Source organism: Trachypithecus francoisi, unplaced genomic scaffold, assembly GCF_009764315.1.
Source record: "Trachypithecus francoisi isolate TF-2019V2 unplaced genomic scaffold, Tfra_2.0 Lachesis_group0, whole genome shotgun sequence".
NCBI lineage: Eukaryota > Metazoa > Chordata > Mammalia > Primates > Cercopithecidae > Trachypithecus > Trachypithecus francoisi.
This window is the reverse complement of record NW_022681453.1, coordinates 51,024,256-51,049,038: the sequence shown is the minus strand read 5'-3', so window position 1 is coordinate 51,049,038 and position 24,783 is coordinate 51,024,256. Positions and strand designations below refer to the sequence as shown.

Here is a 24,783-nt window from a genome sequence, read left to right as displayed (position 1 = left end):
CTCTCCATCAGAGAAATGCAAATCAAAACCACAATGAGATACCATCTCACACCAGTTGAATGGCAATCATTAAGAAGTCAGGAAACAACAGGTGTTGGAGAGGATGTGGAGAAATAGGAACACTTTTACATGTTGGTGGGATTGTAAACTAGTTCAACCATTATGGAAAACAGTATGGCAATTCCTCAAGGATCTAGAACTAGATGTACCATATGACCCAGCCATCCCACTACTGGGTATATACCCAAAGGATTATAAATTACTCTACTACAAAGACACATGCACACGTATGTTTATTGCGGCACTATTCACAATAGCAAAGACTTGGAATCAACCCAAATGTCCATCTGTGACAGACTGGATTAAAAATGTGGCATATATACACCATGGAATACTATGCAGCCATCAAAAAGGACGAGTTTGCGTCCTTTGTAGGGACATGGATGCAGCTGGAAACCGTCATTCTTAGCAAACTATCACAAGAAAAGAAAACCAAACACCGCATGTTCTCACTCATAGGTGGGAACTGAACAATGAGATCACTTGGACTCGGGAGGGGGAACATCACACACTGGGGCCTACCATGGGGAGGGGGGAGGAGGGAGGGATTGCACTGGGGAGTTATACGTGATATAAATGATGAATTGATGGGTGCTGACGAGTTGATGGGTGCAGCACACCAACATGGCATAAGTATACATATGTAACAAACCTGCACGTTATGCACATGTACCCTAGAACTTAAAGTATAATAAAAAATAAATAAATAAATAAATAAATAAAAAATACCTTTAATTTAGCAAGCAAAAAGAAATAACAATATTTGAAACAAAAAGCATAATAATAATAGTATCTCATCAATTTAGTTCCAAATAGTTAATTTTTGTTCACCTTGATGTTGGATTAGCAAGTTTATGAATCCAGTATTTTTTTTTCTTTTAACAGAGTTCTGGAAATTCTTGAAGTTATCAGAAATCTATACTTGTCATAGTTATTCTCATTCTTTTCATATATGTCATTGAGATACAGTATTATAGGATTATAATTGCTTGCAAAGAACTGTCATAAAAAGCATTCAAAAAGTAATGTGCTATGTACAGCAAGAGTTAAAATGGCCATGATTAAAAATCTGATGGGAGTTTATTGTTATTTCTATGGCATAAAACAATTTAATATATAGTTGCCCCTTGAACAGGAGAAGTTTGAACTGAAAGGATTCACTTATATACAGATTTTTTCCATAAATATATTGAAAAATTTTTGGAAATCTGCAACAGTTTCAAAAAAACTTGGCAACAAACTGTGTAGCCTAGAAATAAAAAGAAAAAAGAAAAAGTATATAAGTAATGAAAATAGATAATACATCTAGATACTATAAAATATATATAAATTAATTATAAAATGTTATAATTTAACAATGCTTATATACACAGGCACAGACTGTACATGGCACTATGTGCAGTAGAGAAAAATGTAAAGAAACATAAAGATGAAGTAGTAAATCATAACTGCATAAAATTAATTGTAGCACATACTGTACTACTGTAAGCATTTCATAACCACCACCTTTTGCTATTGTAGTGAGCTCGTGTTGTGAGTATCTGCTTAAAATGCTATGTAATGCTAATCATCTTTGGATGAGTAGTACATCCTGACAGTAAATTGTGTATCAAAGTAAAATAAATAAATAAATAAAATAAAAGCAAAATTTAATTTAGAATTGAACAAATGTATTGGAATAAAAAATGGATTGTCAATGCCAAATAAATAATACAAGTATTGTTATTAGAATGTAAATGATGAAAGCCAGATAATACAACTGAAATTATAAATACATAAATAGAGCTTTAAAAAGGTGCATCAGCAATATATGGTTAAAAGGTTAACGTTTTCAAATAAAATATCCTGAAGAGACTTGTCCTAGCTAAAATTTTTTCCCTAATGTCATGATAGTATTTAAGTCCTAATATTTTGATTAACAGTATAGATATTGAAATGGCTAAGTGTACCCCATTGGGATTATTCCATATATATGGCAATACCAATGTTACATTTTGTTAGTGGAAATTTTTCTTCTTTTCTAACAGAAAGGAGAAAACCATATAGAAATTTGAACCAAACATTTAAACCAAATCTGACCCAACTACATAAAATATATTTTCAAACAATAAAGTGAATAGACACCAAGTGATAAAAATATTTTATTCTAAATTACTCTGATAGTTTAATTTTTCTTCAATTTTTTTCTTCCTGTATCACACATATCCCACCAGGGGACCAGAGGCTGGCCTTGTATGAGCAAATCTAGCTTGTGATTGTCCTGTACTGTACACTTTAATTCTGGGATAATTGAAGGTATCTACACAAGAAATGCAGTCACTGGGATGCACCATGGGGTGGTTAACCAGAAACAGAGTTGCAGGTGGTAAGGAAGTTAAGAAGAGTGAAAATAGACAATCGTGGAAAATGCTCCCACAATATCTCAAGTGAGGATTAATAAAAGCCTAAAATGGGTATCACTTATGTGTGGCTTTCTGGATTCATTCCATATCTCATAGCATTCTTCTCTCTTCACGGTGAAATCTACAGTGCTGCTGGGCAGTAAACACAGATGTTGATTTTTCCACTATGGAAGCCATATGAACCCCTGAAGACTCCTTTTCAGTTTCTGTTCTCAGCGTCTTCATATATTACACTAGTGCCCCTGAAGACTCCTTTTCAGTTTCTGTTCTTAGCATCTTCATATATTACACTAGTGTCAACCCAGAGATGGGCAAGGGATCTGGTGGACCTAAGCAGATCTCTCCTAGACTCTGCCTTTGAGTCTGTCATTATAAGAACTGAAGAAATGCTTGAATTTATTCATCCCAAATGCAAGGTCACCAGGAAGTGGGTGACTTACTAAATCTTTCAGAAGCTATCTGATTCTTTCAGCTATTTCACTCTTTATATTTCCAGTTCATTACTTTATATTTAAATTATTTGGTTTCTGTTACTTACCATCAGAAAATACTCTCTGATTCTTATGGAAGCATCAGAGAAGAGAAGATAGGATAATCCAGCAACTCACTGGACTTGAAAGGGAGAAGTGAATGTGACTCCAAGTTAATGGAGAAGTTAGAGATACAGGGGGGATGTCATGTGGGACAGATGGTTCAAGGTATGAGTGACAACTCTGAAGAAGTGCAACTTTGAGAAGTCTTAGCATTCTTTGTTCCTTCACCAATGCAAGTGTCCACAGCTAGAAATAGGCTAAGCTTGACTCTAGGTTGTGATTTTTATGTTTTTTTTTAAATTTTTTGAGAGGGAGCCTCGCTCTGTCGTCCAGGCTGGAGTGCAGTGACATGATCTTGGCTCACTGCAACATCTGCCTCCCAGGTTCAAGGGATTCTCCTGCCTCAGCCTCTCAAGCAGCTGGGACTACAGGCTCATGCCATCACACCTGCCAAATTTTTGTACTTTTAGTAGGGATGGGGTTTCACCATGTTGGCCAGGCTGGTCTCGAATTCCTGGCCTCAAGTGTTCTGCCCACCTCAGCCTTCAAAGGGCTGGGATTACAGCTGTGAGCCACTGCACATGGCTATGAGTTTAATTTTTGATAAACATAGAAACCATGGATGGAATAATCTGTGAGATGGCCACTTGCATGTTTATCACAGGGGCTTTACAGAAGTTCTCTGATAGGGATGATGTCAAGATGACTTGAACACTGGAAATGAGGTTAGATTAGTACCTCAGAAATTAACATTTTCTTTCAAAGATTCAAAACATATTTTAAAAAGGGATCAAAGAAACTTTTTAAAGAACGGGGCATAAGCATGACTTCAACTAAATTATTCCACATAATGAGATACTTTCTTTGAAAGTAACAAGACATTCTTATATCAAGGTCTTGGAACATTGCTTTTCCTTCTATCTGGAATAATTTCTCCCAGTTCTTCACATAGTTCAGTTCCTCATTTAATTCATCTCTTTATTTAAATATTCCTTCCTCAAAGAGGTGTTCCCAACCACCCTGTCTAAAATAACATCCAGCACACAGCACTTCTACAGTCTCCCCTTAACCTGCTTTATTCATTTACTTGTTTATTGTCTTTGCCTGTTAGTATAAACTCCATGAGGATACAAACTATTCACTATTGATTACTCAAAACCCCTAGCTGCGATGAGGACAGAGTAGGTACTCACAAAGTACTTGATGAATGAATCAATAAAAATTTCTCTCTTTCTAGGGTTGTGCACATGTTTTCTTCAAGAGAAAGGCAGCACTTCTGGTTACAGCCACTGAGCAAGATTCTTTCCCTTTTCCATTGAATTGGTATCAGGAAGCTAGCATTCCTCAGAATTCACTGAGACAAACACCCTGGATGTCATTTGGGGGACCTAGTCTTGCTACCTCTTCTGATATTTCTGTGTTTTCTAAAGCACAATATGCTGTTATACCATTCACATGGTCTGGCTCTAGACAATGAGCTCTGTGCGAGATAGGCCTGAGTCTTTGCATGTTTGTATTCTTAGTCTGATATAGTCCAGAGCAATGGAAGTTTGGAGGAGGAGGAAGATGAAGAATAGGTATGAAAGGAATAGAAAAAACTAGAAGAGTAAGCTGGGCGTGGTGGTTCACACCTGTTATCCCAGTACTTTGAGAGGCCAAGGTGGGAGGACCACCAGAGGTCAGGCATTCAAGACCAGCCTGGCCAACATGGTGAAACTCTGTCTCTTCTAAAAATACAAAAATTAGCCCAGTGCCATGGTACACTCCTGTACTCTCAGCTACTTGGGAGGCTGAGGTAGGAGAATTGCTTGAACCCAGGAGGTGGAGGTTGCAGTGAGCTGAGATCGCACCACTGCACTCCAGCCTGAGCAACAGAGTGAGACTCCATCTCAAAATAAAAACAAGAAAAGTTAGAAGAGTGAGAAGATGAAAAATGGGAGTAATGGGAGGATGGAAGTAGATGTAGAAAACAAACAAACATCCTCAAATTGCCTTTTGAAGGCCCTCACACCTCTGACAGTTCCATTTCTCTTATCTCTATTAGTATATTCTCCTATTAAATTGTCTATTCACTATGACCAATTTCTCACCTCCCATTCTTTCCTAAGCCTACTCTATTGAGGTTTTTGGCCTTAACATTCCACCTAAAATTATCTTTCAAAGCCATTGATCATCTCCATGTTGCAAAACTCAATAATTAGTTTTCAGGCCTCACTGGACCTTCATTTCATCTTCCTTGCTTTTTTAAACACTTCTTTACTTGGTCTCTGGAACACCTCAGCTCCTAGTTTTCTTTCTACCTCTTCAGGCATCTCACTAGATCATCAATTTTAGAGTTTGAAAAACTCTGTTGGTTCAGTTCCCAGGCATCTTCTCCAATGAAGTTATCACATTCCATCTCACAGCATTTTTGTCACAGATCTCAAATTTAGGTCTCTATTGTGCACTTCCTCTCTTAACTTTAGATTTATACATCTTACTACCTGCTCAACTGCTTCACTTGGATATACTGTAGGCATTTCAGGCTTCACAAGTCTAAAATAGGGTTCTCAATCCCTACCCCATTCTTCAAATCTGCTCGTAATAGCCATCACCATCCAACATAAATCTATACATCTCCTTCAACCTCTGCAGCCAAGTAATTAGCAAGCTCTATTGGCATTACGTTGGCAATATCATCAAATGCTTTTTGCCATCTCAGCTCCATTCACCCTGTTTCTAAGCCATCTGGATCTGCCAATATAATGTAAGCAACACAAATAAAAGGACATCGTTTTTATTGGGCACAGATATATACCTAACACTATATGGTTATTTGTTTGCTCTCGTTTACTCTCTGTTCATCTCACCTAAATTCACAGGCAATGTCTGGGTCTATTTTGTTCACCCCTAGGATCTAGAATTGTGCTTGACACCAGTAGGCACTGAACAGGTATTTGTTGAATAAATAATAGAAGTAATGAGCAAGGAAGGACTATTAATATTGTTACTAATATATTCACATAATTAGGGTAATAGTAATCATTATAATAATCATCACAGTAGCTAATGTTTATAGATTTAATCTATGATGGGTACCATGCTGAGCATTTGCATGCACTAGGTATCTTACTTATTTCTCAAAAAAGCCTTCTAAGGAAGGAACTGGTTTTATTTCTGTAGTATAAACATGAAAATGAAAACTAGATTAGAGTAAGTGACTCACGCATTTCTAATGTGAGTAGAGCTAGTATTTAAACCTAGGTATATCTGGCTTCCAATTATGTTTACCAACCATTAGGAAATAGTCATATTCAGATATTCGATTGATGTTTGGCGAGATGATGAAAATGTGCTGAAGAATGAAAGAGAGGGAAGGTGGAGAGAATGAATAACAGGTATTGAACATCTATCCACCTCCTGCTAGCAATCTCTGTCTTTCTCCATAAAACATAGAATGAAGCTTGAGCTCCCTCCCAGACTCATCTCTTTCACTTTTGAGAAAAATAAGAATAAGGAAGTTAGTCTCACCCTCTTTCCCTATCTGATGAACTTAGTCCTTGAATGCTGCAAAAGCTAAATAAAGCAAATTGATCTTGAGCCAGGTAATATTCTTGCCCTTTAAAATATATATCTCACCTGAATCTTCATGTTTTATTGTACTTCATGTTAACAGATCTTTAAAATTTAGGGGGAAAGTACTCATTTTTCATCTCCAAATTCATTAAAATCAACATTTCATTATGCTTTGGTTCAAACTATGTCTCATCTCTCTATTTTAATCTTAATCTTTCTCATACACACATAACTAATCTTAAAAATCTACTTCATGTATTGGATACATAAAAGAAACCCTTTAATATATGGGCAGAAATAGTGTAAGCTTCAATTTTAAAACATAATTACATTAGGTCTTTCTTTAACAAGCTCAACAGCACTGACAACAAGAAAATCACTACTATTGCAATCTGAAACCTAGCATGAACATTATATACATTTATAATCTGTCATAAACTGGTATCTAAACTACCTTTAAGGAATTGGGAAATACATGTTTCTCTACCAAGTTACTATTGCAGTTTGTCTCTAATATAACACAGGGTAGGCTAAAAGACTCCCTAGAAAGGTGAGATTTACAATAAAATTTAAATTAAAAAGGCAAGTGGATTTAGGGACTGGAGATGCCAGAATTTTACTACATCAACAAATGTTTATTTAGTATTTAATATTTCCAGGGGACTGTGTTATAAGCTCTGATCAGCACCTGGACTGGGAGAGATGCCCGATAATGTTTAGTTCATCTTCCCTATTTTTAATACCTGTAGTTACCCTGAAGGAGTGCATAATCTTTAGTATTATAACAGTGACAAAATTAAATGCATGGCCATGGATACATGTATTGATGGCAGGAACACTACAAGGAGTAGGGTGGGGAGAAGGGGACATACTGGAGAAACTTCACTAAGGGGAGGGTTTACCAGGCAACTGAGCTTCAGAAGAGATGTTCTAAGCAGAAGACACTGCTTGAGTGAAAGCGTATACAGATGCAAAGTTTGTTGGGTGGGGACTGGCTGGTCCAGGAAAAATAAAAGATAAAGGAAAATAACTAAATGGCCAAACAGAAGCTGAGAGAGGGGGGAAGAGATTTAAAGCAGAGGTCTTCAATCCTCTTTCTCTGTGTTAGCCTATTTGTGGAAGTTTGTTTTACAACAGAATATTAACCCTTACTTAAGTTTGCATTTCAATTCTATCCTTTGCATTATTTTACCTATTCACATCTCAGAAAAATGAAGATGTGTGTTAAAGAACTCCTCTTCCTACAGTTTGCATTTTCCCAACTGAACAACAAATGGTAGGCTCTATAAAGCTAGTTTTACTAAAAACTTTTCCTTCTGCAATGCTCTCCCACCCAGTTTTTGAAAAGAGTTTTTATTAGACTGCACAGCAAGCACTACCAGGAGATTCTCATCCTTTTCCCCGCATGTGACGAGTCCCTGTCATTTTCTTTCTTAAGGAGTCTTGGTTCTCTTGGGCTTCAGCACAGATTGTTCAGCCACCTTATTAAATCCATGTCCCATGTCCCTGTAGGGAAGAGTGCAGGAACAAGGCCTGTCTTCCGACTCTTCTACATTTCAAGGAATGTTTGTTTACTGCCATTATCAAAACTCCACAGGTTGCTTGGAGGAATTTGGGGATTGTAAAAAAAAAAAAAAAATTGAAATAGCATTTGTTTATACAAACTGTCCAGCACAAAGAAGCAAAAGTCATTCTTATCCTGTAAAAATCTCTTAACCATATCACAGATGTAAACCTTAGAAAATTACATTTTGTATCTTTTTAGAAAGCTAGTAGCTTGAACAATCCTCTACATGCATTTTAAGTTGTGATGGTTTCTTTTGAGGATCTAGTTAGAGGGAAAAAAAAAAAGAGAGAACAAGAAGGAAAAAAAATCCCTTCATTTCAAATTTCAAAATTTTAACAGAACAACTTTAACTAGAAAAATTTATATCACTATTAATTTTTTTCTTTTTTCCAAATGTGCTCTATAAGAACAGAGAAGAAAATCTATTTTATCACATTTCATCCATTGCATTTATCATTTCTCCCTTACTATTTACTCTTTGGGTATCAAGATTCTATGTTTATCCTGAGATATCTAAAATCACCACCCTATGGAATTGTCATCAGTCAACCACCCCACATTCCTATAGCCAGTGGATGATCACATGATCAACAGCAGACAACGGGGTACTTTCTTACTTGATGCTGAGTTTGGAGCCCAGAATTGAAGGCCTCTGTGGAGTGGGAGCTGACTCATCTCTCTGGTGGTACCTTGAAGACACAGTCTGTCATCTTCTGCTGCTTGCATCACTAGAGTAGTCTCTTTTCCCATCCATTCCAAGCTTCTTGATGCCTTACATCTTCCTCAGGTTTTTTGCATTGCCTAATAATCTTTCAAAGAATTCTGATTTTTTTTTTTTTTTTTTCTGCTTAAGTATCCCATGTTGGTCTATCTCACTCGCACTTTTGGGGGAGAGGTTAATTCTCAAAAATGTTTTGAAAAACTGATTTGAATATCCAATGAAGACTAAATAAACAAGTGGAAACAACAATGAAAAAAAAACTCACATAGATAAAAAAGAACTTTCCAAATAACTAGAAATTTTATTGTCATGATGCATGGTACCAGTTCCTCCCTTCTGGAGCATAAGGCAAGGTCATGATATAAAAGGGCAGGTCCTCATTATTTCACTGGGAACTAATCCATGCAGTTTACACTTAGGAGACTGACTTCAAGGCTGAAGTTGTTTTTTGTACACAGTCAACTGTAAACAAGTTTTTATGTTTTCATATAATAGATATGGGGATGCGTTCTCCCTGTGAAGGAAGCGAACACAAGCCAGGGAGCAAATAATAATTATCAGTCAAAAGCCAGTCAAAGTGGGAATCAGACAGCTCAATAGAAGTGTCTTATGCTATTGATCCGGTTGCCACCCAAAGCCATTACTCTATCTGAATGCAATCATCTAAGGCTGAGTGAATTTGTTCAGAGAAAATAAGCTCCATCTAAACTTTACCCACATTGCATGAGGAAATGGAAACTTTTTGTTCAGTAACATTAAGGGAATATTCCAGAAAATACTGAAAATATTGCAATATAAAGAAAACACATAAAGCAATTGATTACCAGGGCCATCCTCTCCTGACTGTACCTTTGCCCCATGGCTTTCCCCCCATACTTAGCATCCTGTGATTGAGACTCTACTCTCATGATCTTTTTGTTTCACGACTAATACTTAGTCTCCTACCAGCACCTTCTGTCTGCTCTTCTGTCTTCTCACAACCTATACACTAGTTCCTCAAAGGTACACCCTAAGATCATTGCTTTTAGAGTATAATGATACTTGAGGATTGTCTATTTAAACAGGAGCTTGACAACTAATGCCAAATGTAAAAATATTAATGTAATGGAATAATACTGTCCAGTGATTATGGACAATATGGTTTAAGTGCTTGCTTTTAAGTAATGTAGGCAAAAGAGTAACAAGCAATATGAATAACTGGAAATAGACAAACTTGGAGCTACATAAGGTCAAACTACTATTTCAAAGTCAGTCAATGCAGTGTGTTTGGAACAGCTACCATTACTGCCAGATATGTTTATCATCTGCTCCCTTCACCTTGACTGAGAGTGCTAATGCAATTGATGTGGAGCTTTGTAGAATTTTCTATAATCGCTTGAAAGATTTAACAGCAGGAATCCATTTGCCAAATTAAAGGAAAACAGATCCCTTTGTGCAGGTCTCAAACAGGCTGCATTTACACATATCAGGTTGTTCAAAATACAAAACAATTTAGGAAGCAGTTGAAGTCCAATAAATAGATATTTTGCAAGCAACCATTTATTAATTTAATGTTTCTTGGATTGGAGTATTTACTTGTTTTTCAGAACTCTCCATGTGACTAATTCCGGTGCACACTTTCATGCCTCAGTTTTAATGAATACTTCTTTGTGTGTGTGTGTCCACAGTTTAAGCCTACTCCTTTTTACTTGTGTATTTCAGGGGTGGGGGTGGAACAGTGGGGAGCCTTTGGTAAGGGCAACCAAAAAGATAGCATTTTTTTTTTACGCTGTGACTACCCAACTTTTGGTTACAACACTAAAATTACATTGGGAAATATATTTTCCCTATTGTTTATGGCCTTGGAGAGACTCAAAATCAAGGTGTCATATTTTCCCAAAACCCAAACATAGGCAAGTTCCATGAGTCACTAGTTCACTTTCTCTGATAAGATACTGAAATTTGAGCACCATGATATGAGTGGAGGACATATTGAATATGCTAGACTTCAGTAATGACACTAAGCATTTAAGTAACTTTTACTACTCTGAAATTTTTAGCTACTCTAGATCTGGCTATCCTTGAAACTTTTTCTGGGTACTTTCCTCCAGTTCTATAAACTAATCAATATCCTTCCAATATACATATAAAATTTTCCTACTGTAATTTCTCTTTCTTGCTGACATCTATCAAAACCTATGAGATACAGAAGTAGCAATCTCTTTCAATGAACATTTTTGTGAAGACTACGAAGAGAAAGCTTCACCTTGAAGGCTGAATGCACCTTCCTTAAATAGGGAAGACTCAACATTTTGTCCCTAAAGTGTACTGATTATAATGATATTATTAAAAAAGTGTGGCTACTTCCCAATGTAAACTGTCACAGAACACTAGTGCTCTTCCCCCTCAGCCAATTAACCAAGAAATTCTGTGGCTCAATAAAATTCTCCATATTTGAGTCTCTACCCCTCTATATAAAGATGAGCTATGTTTCCTTACCCTGCATCTATAACCTCTCTGCCAGAATCCCATCACCTTTTTCTCCTTAGCATGTGCATCCCATGGCAGTGCTTAAAATAGGCAAGTAAAGGAAGAGTTCACTTTACCTCCAGATCTTTTCATATCCCCTCAAATTTATCAAGTGCAATGATGGCAGGCAGAAGAGATGAGAAGGAATTGCTGAGATATGAGTTTTCATCATCTATTTTCTCATCCAGCAAAAATACCCTGTCACTATCTATTTCTAGTCCCATGGCAACAATGACAATCCATAGCCTGGGAGAAACCCATCCTTTGTAATTAGGAAGATAAACATCTGAGAATTGTCTGACCCAAGAAAGACTAGTTTTCTCAATTAATATGTGATGACTTTCCAACCCAGAGAAACAGTATGGTAGTTCCCAATGAGTTATTGCAGGCATTAGGGCCAGAACCCGATGCTCTTGGTTCAAAAGCCAGAAAATTTTTTGGAATGGCTACATTGCTTGGAAGAGAATTTTCCATCATATTAATTCAAGATTCACACAATTTTTCAAAGCAATAGTATTTCTCTTACAACATTCAAGTATTTAAATATTATCAAGCAATTTTATTTTAGACTTTTAACACGCTTCTCTCTTCCAAGCATGTCATCCACAAACCTCTTTAGGTCAGCTTTATCTGGTTAACACCTACTTACCTTTGGGATTTAGTTAAGATCTACCTTCTTTCAAAATCTTTCCTTGTAGTGTGCCCTAACCAGGCTGTCTTCATTGCTCTAAATATGTAATTCTACTCTTTGAAAACAGAGAGTTTTTTGTCCTATTGTTGTTTCTACTAGAATTATTATTTATTATTATTACCCTGAAATAGTACCTACCATAAAGAAGGTATTCTGGTATATACTGCATAAGTACAAGTCATATCACCAGATTTCTTGTCCCATTTTTCCCTCCTATAAAGTTAATTATAGCAGATCAATGATCACTCCAGAAAATTCAAATTAGAAAAACTTTCAACAGCTTTACTGTAGTGGGTACATCACAAAGACATCACCACTTATATCACTAACACATTATTTTTAAATTCAACATGCATTTATTGAACCTAGTCTCTCTTGGGCACGGCTCTGGATATCGAGTGTTGAAAATCAAATGTAGCATACCATCTAGCCTCAAGAATTTTACTCTCTAATGAGAGAGGATAACTAGGCAGATGATTACTATGAAATGCAACAAAGTCCATGATAGAGTTTAAATAGGGTGCTGTGGAACTCACAGACACCCCTGGTTATATTTATGAAGGTTGAAGGCAGACAACAGAAGTCAATAATGTCTAGATAAAACAGAAAAATAATTTAAGTTATAAGGGATAATAAACAGAATCCGTTGGAAGGAAAGGGAAACAAAATCAGAAAATAAGCAGAAACAAAGGAGGCTCAGTTGTCAGAATCAAAGTCAAAAAAAAAAAAAAAAAATCCACAGTACAAAGCTTACTGGGAACTACGGCAGTTTCTTCTAAAAGAGGGAAGCCTTCCAAGTCGCTGGGACTACAGGCTCACGCCATCACATCTGCCTAATTTTTGTATTTTTAGTAGGGACGGGGTTTCACCATGTTGGCCAGGCTGGTCTCGAATTCCTGGCCTCAAGTGTTCTGCCCACCTCAGCCTCCCAAAGTGCTGGAATTACAGCTGTGAGCCACTGCACATGGCTATGAGTTTAATTTTTGATAAACACAGAAACCATGGATGGAATAATCTGTGAGATGGCCACTTGCATGTTTATTAACAGGGGCTTTACAAAAGTTCTCTGATAGGGATGATGGCAAGATGACTTGAACACTGGAAATGAGGTTAGATTAGTATCTCAAGAATTAGCATTTTCTTTCAAAGATTCAAAACATATTTTAAAAAGGGATCAAAGAAACTTTTTAAAGAATGGGGCATAAGCATGACTTCAACTAAATTATTCCACATAATGAGATACTTTCTTTGAAAGAAACAAGACATTCTTACATCAAGGTCTTGGAGGGATTATTCTGAAAGAATGGTAATGATAGCTATAAATCAAGGTGAATTAAGAGGGTCTCAGAGGTCACTGTAATGATGGGGGAAGGGGACATACTCAAGAGGTGCTAACAAATGAAGCATGAGTTAAAAGCTAAAATGTTGTGCTAACCACTGAGGTTCCCAAAACAAACAAAATGCAGTCTTTCTTGAGGAACTTACAGTTTAGTTTTAAATGTACCTAAAGATAAATGACATTATAAGAACTTTGTGATTTTGTGTCTTGAAATTGAGTTCTCAAATGTTTAATATCTATATTTAAGCTAGAATCACCAAACACCTCATTAGGAAAATAATCTACCTAGTTTTAAAATGTGTCAGTCTTCCATAATCACCCTGACATAGACAGAAAGAAAAAAAAAAAACAGATTTCAATATAGATGATGGTATTAGGAATTACAGCTTGGTTGTCCCATATTGCTAACAGTTTTATATAGGAATGGTGAGAGGAAATAATGGTGTAAATTCAGAGTGAAAGCAACTGTAATAAACCACAGTAAGCAGATCTAGGATATAATATTTTATGGTCTTCTAGCAAAATTACATGTCGTAAGGTCTTTCTCTACATGCTTCCTTTTTTCCTAAAGGGCAAATGGGAAAAATACAATTCTTCCTTCCATTAAGAAATAATGACTGACTGCCTTCTATGTACTAGGAATTATCTTTGATAATGGAAACACAGGAAAATGTCCTTGCCCTCATGGAGCTTAAAGTAAATTGGCAAAGACTGACAATGGGCAATGCACACAACAACATAGAACATTGTATCTGTGAAGGAGAGAGGCATATAGTGCTCTGAAATTCCATAGTAGGAAAATCCATCTAGCTTTTTTTTTTTTTTTTTTTAGAGATGGAGCCTTGCTCTGTCTCCCAGGCTGAAGTGCAGTGGCGCATTTTCGACTCACTGCAACCTCCGCCTCCTGGGTTCAAGCAGTTTCCCTGCCTTCGCTTCCCCAGTAGCTGAGATTACAGGTGCACGCCATCACGCCTGGCTAATTTTTGTATTTTTAATAGATCTTGAGGTCTAAAGAACTGAAGACTGAATAATAGTTAATAACAGTTAATCAAATCTTCCTCTAAGTATTTTAGGAAAGAATATGCTAGGCTATGATAAAGTATTAATTAAAAATAAATTCTAGAATTTATCTGAATAATAATAACCACTTTATAAGAACAATTGAAATACAACTATGTCAAGTGATCACCGTAAAATACCAAAAGGATAGTTCTTTTAGGTTTTGAGAAATCGACATGTATGATGGTAGCATAGCAGTAACAATTGTTACTATTTGTGCTATATTGACAAGCAGTATTCATGAGATTTTCCTGGAAATAGTCTGATGGACTGTAAGAGTCACATATGTAGTCCTTAGTCTTACAGTGCTTGAATCAGATTTGGTTAAAAGAATCTGGAATTTATTAGTGCCACATGCTATCATAAACATTTACCTTGACCCTCACTTAGATAAAGGAGTTTTTAATGTCTAATTTAGGTTGTTTTTGTTGACCTGAATTTTAAAGCTCATTGAGAGTGGATTTTCTTTCATTCCCTGCAATATTAATAAATAAATTGCCTTTGTTGCTATTGCATGTGCATTCATTCAAATAAACAGGGCAATTTATGCAAATATAACTGTTTTACAAAACCTCATCATCTGAGAAAATCATGTTACAGTTCTTTTTGAAAGTTCAACAAGGAACAGCATCCATGCATATTTAAATCTGACGGACTATAATTGAAAGAATAAGTATTGAGGTTTTCTTTCACAGCTTAGTGAAAATGTGCCTAGACTTCCATGTTTTAAACAATTACATGGCCCCTGTTAAAGGATGGCTTATTTTCTCTGACATCATTGTCTTGGTTTGTTCTATCAGTAAATAATGAAGAGGCGCTCATCCGTGCACTGTGACTGTGTGCATGGTGGAGATGCTTTAGGCTCTGGTTTATAAGTAGCCTCTGCCTCAGGATTTAAGTCTAAAGTAAATTTTGAAGCTAAAGCTTTTTAAAAGGGTGAGGTCCTTTATAGAGGAAAAGAATCACAATCTTCAAAGTCAAACTGTTCAGAAACAATGGAAGTAAATCCTTCCAACCTGCCAGCAGTATATAGAAAAAACACCACTGACTCTATGCACCCTCTCTCTCTCTTTCTTGCTCTCTCCCTCTCACACACACACACACACATATATATATACACACACATACACATATTCTACATACATAGGACAATGCAAATAGCTCACTTTCTTTTCTTCATATCCATCTTACATAGTGACAGTATGTTAATAAGAATAGAAAGAGCTTTAAAAATAACCCTCTAATTACAACTCAAGGCAGATAACATCTATTACTCAAGTTATTTTCAAAGTTTTCAGACTCAAACAACCAGTCTCCTTATTTATAGGGAGCCAGTGTGATGCACTGTAATCAGATATTGTTGGGTATTAAATGCTTCCTCATGCACCATCTTATATATTCTACCAACCTAGTGAAGCAGAAATCATTAATTTCATTCTTTCTATGAGGAAGTTTAGGCTTGAAAAGTTAAAACATGTGTCAAAAAAGCCAAAATAAGAGAGTGATGGAGTCCATTATTCAAATCCAGGTCTTTCTGACACCATAACCAGTGTGCTTATTTATTTTTGTGCCACATCACCTCACGTACCCATAAACATTGGGTTTATATCTTTTGTGAGGGTGAGTTTGCAGGTAAAGAAAAAAGTGAACATTTAAAATTACCCTGGAGAATTCCCTAACCATGTATACTGTCCAGAAATTCCAATAGATAAGTTTTTCCTTTATATTGTTATTCTTTTGGAACTAGAATATAGATTATTTCTTCAATTGAACATCAGAGGAAGGAGATGGATTCTTTTTAGCGATCATGGGATGTGTGTCTTTAAATACCAGAATCACCTTTGCAGCTGCAAGATGCACACATTATGAGAGGCCCACAGAAATGAAACTCACTGAATGTATTTCATGTTTGCTCTAGGCCATACAAACACCGAGTAGACTTACTCCACATCATTTAAACTAATTTCCTCTCTTTCTTTTCTTTCTTTCTTCCATTCTTCTAATTGAAAAGGAGGGGTATTTGCTAAACACATAAGTTCATGTGTCTAAATCACTGGCACATGTGATATACTTCCAATGCATTTTATTATAAATACATGCCAGATACCATAATACATATAAAAGAAGGATACTTATTAAATACTTTTTATAAATACATGCCAAATACTATAATATGTATAAAAGAAGAATACTTACTAAATACTTACTATATATACACAACAAATACCATATTACTTATTATATAATAATACCTTGAAGAGGTGTTAATTTTCAAGACATCACCTAAACATTCACTGTTTCCTTGCATTTCTGCAGCACTGCTGGCTTTTTAGCTACTCCCGTCCTCAAGGGGAAAGGCTCTAGGATGGAAAGATTTCATCCAAAATGGCTGCCACTGATAGAATCTTTATTTTTTAGTTGGGGCTTTTCAACGTAGGATTAGCTAAAAAGATGAGCTAGGGAGTTCAGATCATATTATAAGAGCTTCTCCTTTTAGAAGAGTCATTATATATAATAGCATACTCAGATATTAATGTCTTAAGTTTCCACCAAATGACACCAGGAATAAACAACCATGTGAAAGTCACTGTTGACCTGTCTATAGAATATAGTTTTTTATACAGACCCAGAGCAAACATCTGTCTTGATCCCAAGGCAAGGAATAATCAACATGATTTTGACCTCATGAACACTGTAAATCCTGTAACAGAATGGGCAGTGTTCTTCCTTTGCTTCATCCAGTTTAAATTTGAGTGTTAAATTTGAGGCTCACTTTTAACAATGATATAGTGCAAAATGGTATCTGCCCTTTATCTCTAAGCTTTATCTTACTATTTTACCCATATTTTCTTTTCATCTTATTTTGTCTATTTTATTCTATCCTGATATTTTAGATATTTTTCTAAGTCAGCCTCCAGCCTTAGTTTGATCAAGGCAGGATTCAAAAAAACAAAGAAAGAAAGAAAAACATAGTCATCAAAAATGATTAGATACCTCTTTGGGGATTTATGAAGTCAATTGTTAATGAGTCCTATAAATCACAGCATGCCACAAGGCCAAAGTTAAGATTTCTTTCCTAATCAGAAAGTTTCTAACTGAATTGTAGCATAAATGTGTCCCTTAGGAATGTAGCACCTGGGGCCATAGTAGAAAATGAGACAGACATGGTCTCCTATAGTCATGAAGAGTAGATAGAAAAACAAACAGACAAACAAGAAATTATACTAACCTGTGATAGGTGTTGTGGGAGAAGATACTAGAAATGTAAGACCAACCCAGCAAAACAAAGGAAGTTTTTGTGAGTGTTGCATTTGAACCCAGAAATGGTGGTTAGAGCGAGACTTGACAATGATTAGAAGCTATCTAGTCAGCTGTGTTAAGTCAGAAGGAAGAGAATAACAATCTCACAGATCTTCCCAGATCTCCTGTGAAGTTCTGAAATTACAGCTAACAATGCACTGAATTAAAAACATGAGATTTATAAACAAGCCCTAGTTTCTTTATTTTAGCATCATCCATATCCGGAAGCACTATATTTCTGGGTATATCTGTAATCTGACAGTCAAATACTCAAAGCTGTATCTTCACAATTTATGACATCTTTCCTCATAACATGGAGCTCTCTTTCTGTTGCTTTGCTTGTTTGTTTGCTTTTATGGTCAGTAAACTGTTCTGGTAAATAACAATTTAAATTGCATGAAATGCTTACAACACTGAGCACCCAATTTGAACATAAGAACAGTATGAGAATATCTAAGCATACATATTTGTATGTATTTACCATATCCAATACATTCATATGGGGAAACCCGAATACTTATTGTCAGAATTTTTAAGTGAGAGAATTTTGTCTCATTTTTCAAAATCTGCTCACTGGAAGACAGCTGGCCAAATATTTGAACCCATTACCTCCAATCTGAGCTAAATAAACAAACGCAAGAGAATCCTCTCCAAGTGCTGCTAAAGAGAGCTGTCTCAAAATAATCTCAAGTTTGAAAGACTGTTTGTCTAAATACATTCTACTGCCTAGATAATTTATTTACTTTTGTTTTGGCCAAGTCATTCAGAGCAATTCCAGGTATTCTTCAAATCAAAGTGGCACCATGATTGCATTCACATAATTCTAAACTATTCTCTCCATTTTGGAGAGAGGCAGAGAGGAAGAGTCTTCATGGGGAGGTACATCCAGCCACGTTTTCCCATGTTTTCATACACAGGCTAGAATCCACCCTATTACCCATTAGGCAGAAGTAAGATATACACTTTTTTTCTTCATTTATTCTATTAGTACTCAAGGGATCTCAGTTTCACAACTTCGAAAATCTCTCCAAAAACAACAAAGTCTTACCAATGAAGACGTTACAGGTGTAACTCACAGGACTCTGGGAAAGTAAAGGTCTGTAGTGTTCATTTAATAAAGTCTGAAGAGAACTCTACAAGCCACAGATATTTGAAGAGAGCCAACTTGATCAGAGCAATCTCATCCTACCTGCCTCTTTGGAAATCTGCGTGAAGGACTCCACACCTTTCTCTCCATAACTTCCTTCGGATGCGAGAGTAGACACATAATTCCAGCCTAGGGCCTTTACAATGTCTACCATGGCCTGGGCTTGGAAGGAATCGGGTGGCACCACGCGAGAAAAGAAGTCATAGCGCCGGTCATCACTTAGCTCAGGTGCCGTTGATGCATAACTAATCTGGGGGATCTGTAAAGACAAGAAAGCACCACATGAGAGTACACCATCAGGATATAAGAGATTCACTTATATTATGACAATTTACTTAAAATACAGGGTAGCAAAGGGGATATATGTATATTCAAACACCACCATGTAATTTTAGACCACCTAAATGCAATCATCTACTTCTTAGCAGCACAAAAGTATTGATATTGACTTTAGTGTCTTGCCTTTTTATTTCCTTCTCTTAGGAATAAGGGAAGGAGGTTAGCATGGGAATTCCAAGGTCAGGGTCATGGTTGTTTAGAAGAAAAAGATTTATGACCATTGTACCAAACATGGTGAATCATGCTTTACTACTTATAAACCAAGGGAAATAAAAATACAACAATCTGACTGGAATGTATATAAAGATTGGCTTAGTTGATACAGCTTGTGAATACTGGGTGGGTATCATTAGCCATCTAACATTGATTGATTGTGGATGATCTCCAAGGAAATATCTAAGTAAGTCACAAGTATTATCTAATTTATTCTTCACAAGAACAGTTTAAAGTAGCTCAGTAATACCCTTTTCCCCAGGGAAGGGAAATTCCTCACCCCCGAGGCATTTCCTCTAGTGGTCTTTGCACATTGACAGGCTTTCCTCAAAATTTTCCAAATTTTCTTTTGGATCCTGGGAGAGAGCTGCCAGTACTGTCTGAGTAGAATCCACAAGGCCTCTGATTTCTATCTTTTTCCTTCAGAGAACCCTCTGACCTCTACCCCACATGGCATTCACCAAATGTCCTGAAGAGCTCTAGAATTTTGCCTATAAGGATCATCTTAGGACTCCACAGGCCCCTTGAAAAACATCAAATTATCTCCCTCAGCTGCTGTAGTATTTATTTCTTAGGATCACTGGAAACTGGGCTATGTGAGTAGTCCTAACACATCTACTTTGCTAAATTAAATTATATATATGAAAAGAGCTGCAAAAAAATGTCTGCCTGGGGTCTCAGGTAGCCTAAGCCCAGCCCGAAGTAATCACAGATGAGAAATCTGGCTAAGATCCTAACTTCAGAACTCCTATGCTAGTTACCTCTTCAAAGCATGGTAACCTTTGTTCCCTTCTTTGTCTTAATTCTATCAAGCAATAGATAATGAGTGGCACAGTTAATTTTCACGTAAGAATGATCAACTCTGACAACATTCTGCTTACAGACTCTCCCAGGACTTATCCCTGCATTATCACAAAAGGTTTCTCGGGTGTCCAAAGGCCAGTTGATCTTTTCTCAGACCAAGTCCAAAAGTCCAGTGTAGCTCAAATATGGTAAAGCCACGCTCAAGTTGATTCATCGAGCCCTGAAAATTCTACTATTAACCCATTTATTTCCTTCTTTTGTAGTTTGCCTAAAGTGTACCCATTTGCCATCATTTAAGGCTAGTTATTGCCTCTGTAAAGATCGTTTCTCCACCAATATTTTTAGGTCAGCATTAGAGTTAAGTCCTGTGGCCCTGAAATCAGACGATCCACCATTTTCCATGCAGCCTGTTCATGATGCAGTTCTGCTATATGACCATTGGAGGGCAGGCTTTCTGCCCCTGACTTAATTCAAAGCCAGTGTGAGAAAGCCCGCATGTCTCCTGATGGGTCTTTTTACCTGAGCAACTTCTCAATTACAGTGAGGTTTAGTGCAAAGTAAAATAGGATTTGGTATTGACAAGATATGGGATCAGAGTTTGGCATTTCTGTTTGCTAGTGTTTAATTTGATGAAGCTATTTCACTTGAATGAGTTGGTGACATCACTAATAACAAGTTGTTCTGAGAAACAGGGAAAATGAATGTGCATTGCTTTGTATGATGCCTGGAACAGAGTGGGTGCTTAATACATGGGAGTAATAATCATCCAAAATAAAGAATGGTATGTTTTTCCTTACTAAAGTTATCGATTCCCCAATTTGACTTCCAAGTTCTCTGCTGCACGTCATCACGAACATTCTCCACATTGTCCCATGGCAATAAAATATTTTTACATATTCCTATCATTACTGCTTTCAAAATAATATGTGCTGTTTATCCAACTCTTTATTTTGTACCAGTCATGTTCTAAAAGTTTTATATGCATTGCTTTATCTAATCATCAGCAAATACTGTGAACCGTACTATACAGTATTACATGAGACTATATTATAGTATTATTAACTTGTTTTACAAGGGAGAAAATTGAGGCTTGGAAGAATATTACCTTGCCTCAGGTCACAAAGTTATAAAACACTCACAACTATGATGTTTTGCTGAATTATTACTAAAATATATTTTTTAAATAAGCATTAAATAGGAAGGCCAGTAGATTAATGGAATCCAGGCTGACTTCTGTTCACATCACTGACTACATAGCCACTAAAAGTTATTTTACTGGTCACTCTTAGACTGCTGTTCAAACACCTTATATAAGTGCCTCAGCAAAGCTTATACAGATATCTTAATAGAATGAGTTACCTATGTGTCGATTGTAGTTTGAAGGTTATAAGTTTTAGGTAACAAAAATATCAACTGAATAAAGGCTTTGGACAGAAATAGAGAAGAGGGAGGAAAAGAGGGAGAAAGAGAGAGACTTTCCCTCACAAGAAATAAAAAGGAAAGAAGCCAGGCATGTCAATACATTTCCACCAATTTCAACTTGTGGGACTGTAAAAGCTTCATGCTGTTGCACAGATGTCTTTCCTGCCAAAATCCCTCTGTACCTTTGAAAGGGTGCTAATAAAGATACATCCAGCCCTCTACTTGAATTTTCATTTATGTAGCTGCTGTAAAACCTCAGAATTGTGAGGTGCCCCAATGCAATGCATTTTCTACACCGTGCCCCAAATTTTAGTAATGAAAATCCTGAGGAAACAGATTTCTTTCCTCATTACTGTGCACCCTTTGAAAATTATTAGTATCTGTGGTCTATCCCTTCCAGTGTAAATAAGGAATATCTCCTGGCTTAAGACCCATATTTCTCTTTAGGATCATGCATATACCCTCTATCCAATGGTACTTATTTTGACACTATGAATATAACGATGCAAGCATAAGGAATGAAATACAAAATGGATTTTATTCTGAGATAAAAATGTGGCTTTATAAGGATATCCCTTGCAGCAATAGAGATGCAGGACTGGAAGAATTTATGTAACCTATGAAATATGATGTTGCCTATTTTCCTAGCTTCATGTTTAGTTACTTGCTTTCAAGTTAACGTTAAAGCCTACATAGTAATTATTTTGAGTGCTAATACTGGTACCTACAACTGATCAAATGATAATTAGGCATCTTTAGCAATTAATTTCTATTTTCACCCAAATATCTAGATATACTTTCTCTTGCTGCTATTGGACCTTTTCTCTCTTGCCAGTTTTCTTTCGAAATGAAGATTTGATCTTTTGATAAAGACAATTTAGTGCGATAACATTCCAGCTATATAAAATGAGATATTCCATCTCTTCTTAGGCCTTTTTTCTTGAACTTAGAAAACTAAAATACTTTTAATCTTTATCACAGGACCACATTGTCATCTTATTATTCTTTTCTCTTCATAAAAATTTGCCTATTGCACAGGAATGGTTTTGTTATGAGTATCAAGTAGGATTTTAAAACACCTATATTCTATTTAGAATAAGTGTGTGCTTTTTAAAGAAAATTAACAACATATATTAGAGAAATAAACACAAGAAAGCAGGTTAATTTTAATGCCTTGATCCCTGTCAACATTTTGTTGTATCTCTTTATTGCTTTTGTGTGTATATTTGGTTATGCACACATACTGATATGGTCAGGCTTTGTGTCTCCACCCAAATTTCATCAAGAATTATAATCTACATAATCCCCGTAATTTCCACGTGTCCAGAGACTAGGTGGAAGTAATTGGATCATGAAAGCAGTTTCCCTCATGCTCTTCTCGTGATAGTGATTGAGTTCTCACAAGATCTGATGGTTTTATACGGGGCTCTTCCTCCTTTGCTTGGCACTTCTTCCTGCCGTCTTGGGAAGAAGGTGCCTTGCTTCCCATTCTCCTTCCATCATGATTGTACGTTTCCTGAGACCTCCCCAACCATGCTGAACTGTGAGTCAATTAAACCTCTTTCCTTTATAAATTACCCAGTCTCAAGCAGTCTTCATAGTAGTGTGAAAAGAGACTACTACACATATATAATTATTGTTATGAGCTTATAAATATTATTTATTATTAAAACATGGACCTTAGTCTCCCCTTCCCTTCCTGCCAACATCCCTTCTTTCTTCTTTCTTTCTGGTTGCATAATATTCTACTGTATGCATATTTGACCTAACCTAAACTTAACGTTCATTGTTAAATATTTAAACCTTTTGAAGTTTTCACTGTCATTATAAGTCAAAACAAAATCCTCAGAGCTAATGCAAGTCTTTATACATACTCATGAGTATTTCCTCACAATAATGTTTAAGTCACTCTACCTCAACGTGACAGAAATATTTGAGGTTTGCATTTACATCTTTCTCTACATGAAAATTACTTTGGGCTGTTAAATACAGAGGAACAGTAATCTATACTTTTTTCCCTTCCAAATGGTTAACTACTTGATTTAGCATCATTTATTAATTAATCATTCTTTAATGACAGAAAAGAACATCTTTTGTTCTATATTAAATCCTTAAACATCCTTAGGTCTTCAGGGTGTATCTTCTACTATTTCATTTTTTTTTTCAAGTCTTGGGCTTGAAAATAGTGTTTTACTATTTTAGCTGTTATGAATTTAAGAGTATTTTGAGGCTATCTTAGTTGCAACATACTCTTCATAGCTGTCCTTTTAAAAATGATCATGGATAATCATGTTTTTAATTTTCCTTATAAGCCTTAGGATAATTATTTTTAGGTTAACAATAAAATTCCATTAAGATTTTGATGAGAATTATACTACAACTATAAATAAATTTGGGTAGAATTTAAATATTTACAACATTTTATCTTCCCCCAGGGGAATTTATCTATTTTTATCTATTTGGTTGTTCATTCTTGCTCTTCCTAAAATCTTATAATTGTCTCCATTTAAACCTTGCACATTCCTTAACTTTGTTTCTAAATAATTATTTTCATTGCATTATGTATGAGACAGAATATTCATTTTGTTATCTATTTATTGCTGCCATATAGGAATCTATTAATTTCTGTAGATTTTCTTTGTGTATTCTACCCTTGTTATAATTCTTATTAGTTGTAATAGCTTTCAGTTTATTTTCTTGGGATTTCCATGTAAGCAAGTTATAATGATTCAGTTAGTTTTCTAATTACATCAGTTAGAGTTTCCAGGAAAACAAGAGTGATAATGGGAAAAATTCCTTTCCCTTTTGTTATTTCTGAATAGTGAGCAGCTAAAAACCAACTAGTCTTATTCTGATGTCTTACCTTGAAAAAATATAAACAGTTAAATTAAGAAGTTTATATTAAAATTTTTAATTTTGTCAATATAAAGTCTTAGCTATAATTTGTCAGAAATTTCTTTAGATTTAGAAAGACACTTTTAGAATTGAAAGGGAACTCCTAGATCATATGGCCCAAAGTCTCCCTCTCTCTGTAAGTTTATGACTCGCTTCAAAAATACCGCGGAGACCCTCACGCAATCTGTGCCACCATCTACCGCCACATTTCTTGAAAGCATTTTCTTT

General features: G+C 35.9%; 1 protein-coding gene across 1 annotated transcript in view; it reads right to left on the bottom strand.

Moving 5' to 3' along the window:
- The window catches only part of GRM7 (glutamate metabotropic receptor 7), a 774,864-nt gene that overhangs the window by 606,700 nt on the left and 143,381 nt on the right, over nucleotides 1-24,783 (bottom strand). The window contains exon 2 of the mRNA XM_033210519.1: nucleotides 18,925-19,141. Within this exon, the coding sequence (XP_033066410.1) occupies nucleotides 18,925-19,141 (217 nt within the window). The remainder of the gene's footprint in view (nucleotides 1-18,924; nucleotides 19,142-24,783) is intronic.